General features: G+C 63.6%; 2 protein-coding genes across 3 annotated transcripts in view; both read left to right on the top strand.

Annotated features, from left to right (window-relative positions):
* The first annotated feature begins 2,488 nt into the window (after positions 1-2,488).
* Positions 2,489-9,674, top strand: part of LOC113487167 (claudin-4-like) — an 8,698-nt gene continuing 1,512 nt past the window's right edge. The window contains exon 1 of one of the 2 annotated variants that reach the window (XM_026861594.1): positions 2,489-2,694. The gene's annotated coding sequence lies outside the window, so the exon portion shown is untranslated. Of the gene's footprint in view, positions 2,695-3,383; positions 3,515-9,674 lie in introns of those variants that run through there. The other variant, XM_026861595.1, reaches the window with a different exon arrangement.
* On the top strand, positions 5,998-8,088 carry LOC113487166 (claudin-4-like). Its single transcript, XM_026861593.1, has one exon. The coding sequence runs from the start codon at positions 6,337-6,339 to the stop codon at positions 7,135-7,137; it is 801 nt and encodes a 266-aa protein (XP_026717394.1). The 5' UTR covers positions 5,998-6,336; the 3' UTR covers positions 7,138-8,088.

The raw sequence follows: 9,674 nt of genomic DNA, 5'->3' as shown, positions 1-9,674 counted from the left end.
CCAGCCCCCTCCTGCTCCCACCCCGCCAGGCAGGGAGCGCCGGCGGGGATCCCCAGACCAGATGATAAATATCTTTACTCATCCTGCTCATATATGTTGGCCTTGAAGGAAGCAGCAGATAACGCACGTAACCGCCACAGCAGCGTCACCTTGTCAACCCAAGCGGGCAGCTGGTGAAGGAAAAACAAGGCAGGTGCAGGCAGGCTGCTGGCAGGCACACTCAGACCTGGCAGCAGCAGCCCCATGGCTGTGGGGTGCATGTGTGTCCCCCATCAACCATCCCCCAACCTTGCATGCAGGTGTCAGTGGCGGCATTTCCAGCCCCCCTCCTCACCCAGGAATGTGGTCGCTGGCCCCTGCCAGACACGGGCTTGCTCCTGCCTGTTCCCTGCCTGCACCAAAATCTCCCCTACAACTTATTAACTACTCAGGAGCACGGCGGGATGCTGGCAGCTGTGGAGGGAGCCCTCCCTGCTCAGGCACCTGAGGTCTGCAATGGAGGGGGAGCCCTGCATCTGCCTGGCTGTACCCTGCAGCACCCTGACACCCCATAGCCAGGGGGTTCAACTTCCTTTGCCCCGCAGCACCCCGAAACACCCACGTATCTGGCTGGGTCAGGTTCTGCTGCCCTGCAGCACCCTCAACCCCCATAGCCAGTGGGGTGCACCTCTGCCACTCAACAGTACCCCGACACCCCATATCTGGCTGGGTCAGCTGTTGTCACCTCATGTCACTGCAGCACCCCATATCCACCTGGGTTGCCTCTGGCCCCTTGTATCTGACCTCCACCACCCCGTGATGCCTCAATATCCCGCATCCAACCAGGTTATCCTCTGCCAACCCATGGAACCCCCAAAATACCCTGTATCTGGCCAGGTGAGTTTCTGATTGTACCCTGATCACTCCCCCATAGCCAGCCAGGGTTGGTGACTGTGGGGGTACCCACATACCCCATATGTGCTGCTGAGGGGCAGCACATGCAAGCAGCATCCCAGGACCTTGTGTCCTTGTTGCTGGGGGGTGTTGGGGGTCTTGGCCCTCGAGGACACCTTGGGGTGCCCACGATGCCGCTGCGGCCAGCAGGTGATGGTGGGTGCAGGGTCAGGCCTGCCGGGGAGATGCTGGCGCTACACCGTCACCCCCAAACAGAGCAGAGTCTCGCTGTCTCTCTGACGCTGTCTGACTGTTTCTCTCTCTCTCACCCCCTCTGCCGGCAGGGACACCCGGAATCGCAGCCGCACACCCAGACAGACAGACGGACAGGCAGACAGACACAGAACAGGCACGCGAAAGTACGGGTGTCCACACGCGCACCCCAGGGCACACACGCAGATACACCAGCACCCACTGCTGCACAGACACCCACGGCTACAGGGGTTGTGGGGCAGGGGGTACCCCGGGGGGAAGTGTGGGGCAGAAGGATACCACAGGTAGGGGTGTGGGGCGATGAGGATACTCCATGCAGGGGTGTGGAGCAGGGGGAACACAGCAGGTAGGACTGTGGGGCAGGGGGGTACCCTATGCAGTGTGTGGGGCGATGGGGGTACCCCAGGAAAGGGTGTGGGGTAGGGGAAAAATACCCTGGGTAGGGATGTGGGGCAGGGGGATACCTCAGGGAGGGGTGTAGAGCCGGGGGACACCCCAGGTAGGGCTGTGGGACAATGGGGATAACCCAGGTCAGGGTGTGGGGCAGGGGGGGCTACCCCGAGGTGCAGATATAGGGAAGGGGAAGAGGAGGGTACCCCAGACAGGTGCATGGGGCAGTGGGGATGCCCCTGGGTTAGGGGCTACTGGATCAGGGATGGGATGAGACAGGGCAGGCGAAGCACTGTGGCCCCCGACCCTGCAATCAGCACCCCACAAGCCGCGTCCCCACTTTGTCATCCCAAATTGCCCAAAGTACAGGCTGCGTGCCGTGCCGCGCCGTGCCGGCCCGGGGCACCTGCCATCGCCTGACTCACAACAGAGGAAGGGGCAAATCACCGGGGTTTCGGGGTGCCGGCTGCTGCGGCGTGCTTCAGGACACATTCTTGTGGCGAGCAAACCGGCTTGCTGGTGTTTACCGAAAACACCTGAGCAGGGCCAGCATCTCTGCAGGGGTCCTGGAGCATCGCCATCCCTCCTGCTCCTGCGTCTCCCACCCCAGTAAAGCCCCTCTGCTCTCCCCCCACAGATGGGAAGGGAGGGGCAGTATCACCTACAGCGGGTCCCCCAGGATGGGGACAAGCCCCCTGGAGCCACTGCTGACACGGGGACAGGTTTGCCCTCCCTGTGATGTAGTGACCCCGGATGAAGGTCAGACCCAAAGGTGACGGGAGTGTCGCTGGTTTGGTGGCCCACACAGCGGGAAGGACACCTGTGCTAGAGGGGGGGACACCCACTGTAGGCATCCCCCCATCCCCACCGTGTACCCAGCACCCAGGGGTGAGCAGGAAGTGACAGCAGAAACTGCCCCGGGTGCCATGGGGCCCCGTCCCGCTCACGTGTGCCCGGCAGCCGGCGCAGGGTTTGGGGTGTTCCCCCTCCCCTGCGGTCTCGGGAGTGACGGCGTTTCCCCCCCCCGGGGGAGCTGGGCCGGGGCGGTAAATGCTGCCTCGGCTGCTTATATTTCAGGCGTGGGGCTGCTGGCTCTGCCCTGGCCAGGGCACACAGGCAGCCCATTGTTGAAGCCCCTTCGGCGGCGACGGAGAGCAGGTAAGGCGGCTCCGAGCATCAATGGCAGCTCTGTCTGCCGGTGGGGCGGGGATGGAGCTGCCGGCAGCGCCGGCGCCCGGCCGACACACAGGGAGCTGGGGGGCGGTGGGGGGCACGGCCCGGCGGGACGTGGCAGGAGGCTGGCAGTTTGCCCAGGGGATGCTGTGGGACACCCGAAATCTCAGCGTGCCTGGGGCATCCCCACCCCAGCAGCTTTGGATCAGCATCCCCGGTGCTTTGCCTCCGCATCCCGCTTCCCCCGGGGCATCGCCCACGGGGGACCCCCAATGCACCGCACGCATCCCCCTTCCTGAGCCGTGGCTGTCGTCGTCTCTCCCATCCCTTCGACAGCCACCTCGCAGCACTTGGACGTATTTTCCCCATCCAGAGACACTTTTTGCTCAGCAGATTGGGCAGGGCTTTTATTTTCAAAGTGCCTTCAGGCCGAAGGTCCCGTGTCTTGCTGCAGCACTTGCTGCCTGGTGGCTGTGTCCCCCCAAGGACCCCGCAGATCCCGGCACACAGCTCCTCTCCTGCTGAGCCGATAAGACTGTGCTTTCCCATAGCGGAAAACAACCTGACTCTGCATATTTGAGCCGGTCAGGGGGGTTTTATGTTGGGCAAGGACTTTTTTGGGGAACATTCAGTCTCTGGTCTGCCAGTAACTAATCCCTGGCCGCCAGCAGGGAGAGGCTGCCCAGCTCCGTACTGGCTGAGCGGGAGGGCTGGTGGCCGTGCCTTGCTTGGTGGATGTGAAGCCAGAGATCCCGGTGGATCACTGCTTGCCGACAAGTCTGACCCGCCTTTTCAGGACCTTGAGGTAGCTGGGGTGGCGGATTCACGCATGGGTGCTGGGGAATGAGGGCATCTTGGCTCAGCGGCGCAGGGCTGAGTGGGTGCTCTGTGTGTGTGTGTGTGAGGTGGGAATGTCACCCATGTCCCAGGTAGGGATGTTCCCAAGCCCTTTGGCAGAGGATTCGTGCCCCAAGCCCTCCACCCGCAGGGCGTCCTCTGCCCTGAGCAAGGTCAGGGTGGTGCAGCCTCTGCTGTGTGCCCAGCACTGCAGTGACATCAGGTTTAATACCACCTCCCTGCCCAGAGATGGCCGCATTGCCCAGCCATGGGGCTGCAGCGTGTCCCCATCCCGATGATGCAGGGACAATCGGTGGAGGATGTTTCCTGAGCCATGAAGAGCCAGTGGCCAATGTGCCACGACAGGAGCACTGCTGTCACTGACCCTGTTAGCGTGTGGTGGAACAGTGGCAGGAGCTCGGGCTCCCTTTGTCCTGCAAATCCTGCTGGATATGGGGCAGGGCACCCACACCTGGCTGGTTGCTAGGGCAGGTGCTGAGTGGCAGAAGCTCGGGATGTGGTGAACCCCCCATTTTGAGGTGGAGGAACTCCTTGTGGGAGGGCTGTAGTCCCATCAGGACATGGGGGTGGCACTGGAATGAAATGGGGCTGAGGTCCTGCAAAAGTCACCCAGATGTGGCCAACAGGGTCAGGGCTGTGGGGCTGGCGTGCATGCAGTGAAGGCCCCAAAGAGGCGTGAGGCGCTGCCATGGTCCTGCCCGCGCTGCGCCGGCATCCTCTGGCTCCGTGGGTGCTGGGGACGGGGTGCTGCGGATGGGGTGCTGCTCGGGGGAAGGCTGTTGCTCCTCCGCTCCCTGCTGAGACTGCATCTGTCTGTCCTGCTGGCTGGCAGTGCCGGCACACGGGGCTGGCTGCCCTGGCTGGGCGAGTGCGTTGCTGGGGGACGTGGGGAAGGGCATGGGGGCTGTTTCTGGGTGACAGCCACCAGTTTGAATATATGTTTGAATATATGTCACGTTTCAGCTTTAATTACAGTAATTGGCTGTCAGAGGGCCATGCTGGCGCCTGCTCTGGCTCCGAGGGGGAGCATGGGCGGCTTCACGCATTTGATGCTCTATGTGTGGAGGAGTCCCCATCCCCACCTTGCCATTTGTCCCCAGCCCAGAGGCATGTCTCCACGTGCCTGCGGGGACACGGCCCATGAGAGGTGCACACACACGTGGGTACATGCCTCTTTCCAGCCCTGGATAATTTGGTGGTTACAGCGAGTGGCTGGGAGGTGAAAGCCATGCTCAGCCCCAGGCAGAGTCTGGCCCCGGCGGGGATGCTCCGGAGCACTGCAGATTAAAGGGAGCCCTTGACCACAAGGTTCCGGCTGTGAGGTGGGCACGCTGGCATGTGAGTAATGTGGGTGCTCCAGCAGGACAGATGGAGCATCCCAGCCTGGCCGGGTGCCTGGATGACTCCTCTGGCACGGGTCAGGCAGGCTTGTCCCTGCGGGTCAGGGTCTGCAGTGAGACCCGAGTCCCTGAGTGCCTGGGCTCTGCCCTGCCCGCTCCTGCCACACTAGGCACCAGCAGCTCCAGCCCAGGTGCTGTTGGCATCCTCATGGTACTGCAGTTCAGAGCCCACCCGGCTCATCCCACTGCATCAGGGCAGCGACAGCTCTAGAGCCTGTTCACCTAACAACTAGCACAAGTGATTGATTGTATCGGTGACCTCAGTGAGATTATTAAACTGAGATTATCTCAGGCCCTGTTATCTTTTCCAGAGGCCCAGGATTAAGCTGGGGTGGGGGAACGGTGCAATGTCCATCTGTCCTTGTGGTCTGTCTGGCCTCGCACTGTGCTTGTGCAGATGCTGGAGGGACTTTGGAGGGAGTGAGGAGGGGATGTGTGTGTGGAGGCTTATGGATTAAAGGAGGAGAGGTCGGGCAGTGCCCAAAGCATCGGCACTGTTATTGGCACCAGCATCGGCATTGGCGTCGGCACAGCCTGGCCCATGGGTATGGCCCGTTGTGCCAAAATGCTGCCAGCACCATGTGGCCCTGCCTGCGTCTGGCACCTCGGTCCCCACTGGAGCAGCGGTGGCACTGGGACACCTCGAGGCCACCTCTGCCCCCCACATCCCCAACTGACCAAGCCTGGCCAGCAGCACAGGCAGTGCAGGCAGTGCAGGCAGCGCAGGCAGCAAGGACAGTGGGATGTTGGCAGGGCTGCGACCAAGGGCTGCCGTGTGAATGCCAGCTCGGCGGTAGAGCATGAGGCAGGGTGGGTTTTGGGGTCTGCCACCCCCTCGCCCCGGGCAGCGCTGTCTCTCCTCCGTGGGGAGCAGGCAGCTGCTCCAACCGGTTTGTGGGTCTGGGCGGTGACATCTCCCGCCCGAGGCCTGATGGAGGGCTGGGAAGTGCTGGTACGGCCGCCAAGGAACAAACAAGAGCCTCTTGTGTCCTGCCGGGCACGGAGCCCAGCAGCAGGGCAGGGACAGTGTGCTGCCCCCCTGGCACGGCGCTGCGGGGGGCCGGAGGCTGAACTGCTGCTGGAGCAGCTGCCCCACGAGCTGGGGGAAAACTGAGGCACGAAAGCATGGAGGAACCCCATCCGGGTGATGGAGCAAGAGGTGCTGGCAGCGATGGCAGAGACATCCCAGTGCCTGGACACCGGCTCTTCCCCTTCCGCACCCCAGGCTGAAGCCCGGTGACTGCCCTGGGCACCTCCTGCACGGGCAGTGGTGGGACGCAGCCCTGCGCCTGGGTGGCCTGATCCCGTTCTCCAGCGTCCTCCTTCGTGGGAGCAGCCAGGATATTAAGTGTCATCGCTTCAGGGAGAAATGCAAGCGGAGGAATCCCGGGAAACTGGTTTTACCCCTCCATCCGGTGCCGGCGGCAGGACGGCGGCCGCGGCCAGTGCTCCTCCCTCGGCAAAGGCATATAACGCCTGCCATGGTCCTGGCAGCCGGCACTGTGCTGCGGGAGGCAGGCAGGGGTGCAGGCAGCGAGCAATGGCCTCCATGGGGCTGCAGGTGCTGGGCATTGCCCTCTCTGTCATCGGCTGGTTGGCCTCCATCCTCTGCTGTGCGTTGCCCATGTGGCGGGAGACGGCCTTCATCGGCAACAACATCGTGGTGGCCCAGATCATCTGGGAAGGGCTGTGGATGAACTGCGTGGTGCAGAGCACGGGGCAGATGCAGTGCAAGGTCTACGACTCCATGCTGGCCCTGCCGCAGGACCTGCAAGCCGCCCGCGCCATGGTGGTGGTGGCCATCGTCTTGGCTGTCCTGGGCACCCTGCTCGCTGTCGCCGGCGGCAAGTGTACCAACTGTGTGGAGGACGACACTGCCAAAGCCAAGGTCATGATCCTATCTGGCATTATCTTCATCATCTCCGGTGTCCTCATCCTCATCCCCATCTCTTGGTCGGCCAACACCATCATCCAGGACTTCTACAACCCACTGGTCACTGACTCCCAGAAGCGGGACCTGGGGTCATCCCTCTACGTGGGCTGGGCGGCCTCTGCGCTCCTGCTGCTGGGGGGTGGGATCCTCTGCTGCACCTGCCCCCCCCGGGGCGAGAAGCCCTACTCCGCCAAGTTCACGGCCGCTCGCTCACTGCCAGCCAGCAACTACGTCTAGGAGCCGCTGCGCCTGCTTGGACTCCCCCAGCCACAGCGGGGAGCTGGGACCTCCCAGGGCGTCCCTGGCCCGCAGACCCCCCCTGGGCGGGCCGGGGGCTGGCTGGGAGCCGGGGCAGGGAGGGCCGGGCACCGGGGCGGTGAGGGAGAGCAGACAGAGCTGCCTTTGTTCACCGGGGGATTGAAGCTGGTTCTTTAATCTGGGTTGAGATGGGGAACAGGGAGATCCTGTCCTGGCTGCCCACCCCCCCGGCAGGGGTCCCCCTCCTCCTGGAGCACCCAGCCGCGGCATCTTCAAAAAACCACCCGATCCCTCCCCGGAGCATCTCCTGGCTCCCAGTATCGGGGTGTGCCGCGTGGTGACGCAGCTCCCAGTGCTCCCAGTGCTCCCGGGGGCCCGTCCCGCCGGTGGCACGGGGCTCTCGCTGGGTACCCCCCTCCCAGGATGCGTCCGTCAGGGTGGGCAGTGGCGTCGGTGGGGACACCAGACCTGTCCTATGGGGACGCAGCGGCTCTGCGAACCCCGACGGGGTCTCGAGGGGTGCCGGAGGCTCTTGCATGCCTGTACCCTAAATTTTGACTTTGACCTACTTTCGGGGCTCGGAGCGGCTGTACAAGACGTGTGATTTCTCGCGGCAGCTCCCCGGGGCGGGGGCATCATTATCCTGGGAGTGGGAAGGCAGCGGCCGGGCTGGGAAAACCGGTCGGGGAGGCAGGAGCGGAGCCGGGCTGTGCACCCTGTGCACGGCAGGGGATGACTCCCGGACCGACCCCGTCCTGTGGGGTGCACCCAGCCCCATGGCTCCCTTGGCATCCCCTGAGTGGGGTGCCCAGGCTGGGGGCAGGAGAAGGTGGGTCGCTGTGTCCCCGTCCCTCCCACCCCCCCGCCCCGGGCTGTGCCGCTGCCTGCCCCGCATCGCATCCTTCCCACATTAAACGGCAGCTGCTCAGACCCTGCTGTGCTTCGTTTTCTTTACCTTCTCCAACACCCGCCTTAGTGGCAGGATGACCCTATGCTCCTGTGCCGCAGACCCCTGGCCCTCTGAGATCCCTCAAGTCTGCTCCCCGAAGCCTCCCATGATCCCAGTCACCCCCTGTCCCCTGCCCCAGCATCATCCACCCCTCCCCGGGCCACTCCAGGCGCCCGCTCCCCAAGGGGTGACAACGGGTGCCCCCATGGCACAATGCCTCGGTGGCACCAGACACGGCATTGGGGTGCCCCACGCCTGTCCCCGTGTGATCTTGCCACCCCAGCAGGAAGAAGGTGATTGGCGCCGGCAAGGGCGGGTCAGGGCACGCTGGCCCCGGGGCCACTTGACAGCGCCAACTGGGAGCACCCCGGGGCCAGCGTGGCAACGCCGGGTGTTTTGCCTATCTTGTTTCTGGCATGGCAAGCTGCGCCAGGGCGCAGCCCGCACTCTGCTGGCTTGGGAACATCCTTCCCTCCCACCTCAGGGTGCGTGGGGATGATGGGTGACACCAGCTGCCTGGCTCTGGGTGTCACATCTGGGTCTGGGGGTTTTGAGGGTTCCCAGCTTCTCGCATCCCTTCACTGGGAGTGAGAATGGTGGAAAATGCACCTGTGCTGCTGGTAGCTGGGTAGAAATATGAGCGTGATGCTTCAGTGAGCATCCCTGCCAGGCTCTGCGGGGCCATCGCTCATCCCCGCTGCGAGCAGCTGTGCACCCCACTTTGGGTGTCTCTTGTGGTCCAGGTCCCACTGGCTGGAGAAGGCTGCCTGGGATGGCTTCCCATCCACTCCCTGCTGACCTTCCAAGAGGCTGGTCTCCCTTTCATGGGGAGACGGACTTTATTTGTGGACCAAAGGGGTTTGCATGGACCAGGGGAGGCAAAATCCCAGTGCTGGGTGTCTGCCAGGATGCCAAGGGATGAAAGGTGCTGGAGAAGGAGTGGGGGTGCAATGAGGGAGAAGAGTCCCCAAGAACTGAAACCAGGATGGGAGGAACAATGACGAAACCTCCTGTGAATGCCACAGGGTGTGCCAGGCACAGCCGATACCCCACTGCTGCTTAGGGCTCATAAAAACTCAGCTGGTCCCAGCTGCCAAGTGTGGGTGCAAGCACCCATGGGTGCACTTTGCCCTGTGGCGGTACGGGAGCTCTGCTCTCTGGGAGGCTGAGCAGCCATCTGGGGGAGCCAGGGGCCACGGTGGCCATGTGTGACCATTGGCATGTCTGGCGGGTCTGCCCGTACTGGCCACTGCTCTCAGGGGAGCGATGCCTGCGGTGACCGTGGTCTCCACAGCCCTCACCGGGGGTTTGCCCTCTGGGTGCTGCTCCCGGCATGAAGGAGGAGCAGGTATCGCTGAAAGTGTGAGCACCACGGCCAGGATAGGAGGCAGACCTGAGCTCTGACCCACTTCCAGCACCCAAGAGAGGAAATCCTGGGTCCAAAGGGCGCTGCAGCATGGCTGCCGAGGGCAAAGCAGAACCTGCCCTAGAATGGGGAGCAGACAGTGCTGTGGTGAGGGCAGGGGCTGCCTCACCTGCCTGTGCTTCCCCCCCCCCCCCCCCCCCC

The sequence above is a fragment of the Athene cunicularia genome (genome assembly GCF_003259725.1).
Source record: "Athene cunicularia isolate RWA chromosome 19 unlocalized genomic scaffold, athCun1 chr19_part1, whole genome shotgun sequence".
In the NCBI taxonomy this organism is placed as follows: domain Eukaryota; kingdom Metazoa; phylum Chordata; class Aves; order Strigiformes; family Strigidae; genus Athene; species Athene cunicularia.
The sequence above is the reverse complement of the archived record's forward strand: the minus strand, read 5'-3'. Positions and strand labels throughout refer to the sequence as shown.

Bases quoted from the DNA above. Each gene is read 5' to 3' on its own strand.
- LOC113487166 (XM_026861593.1), top strand. From the start codon at position 6,337: ATGCAAGCGGAGGAATCCCGGGAAACTGGTTTTACCCCTCCATCCGGT.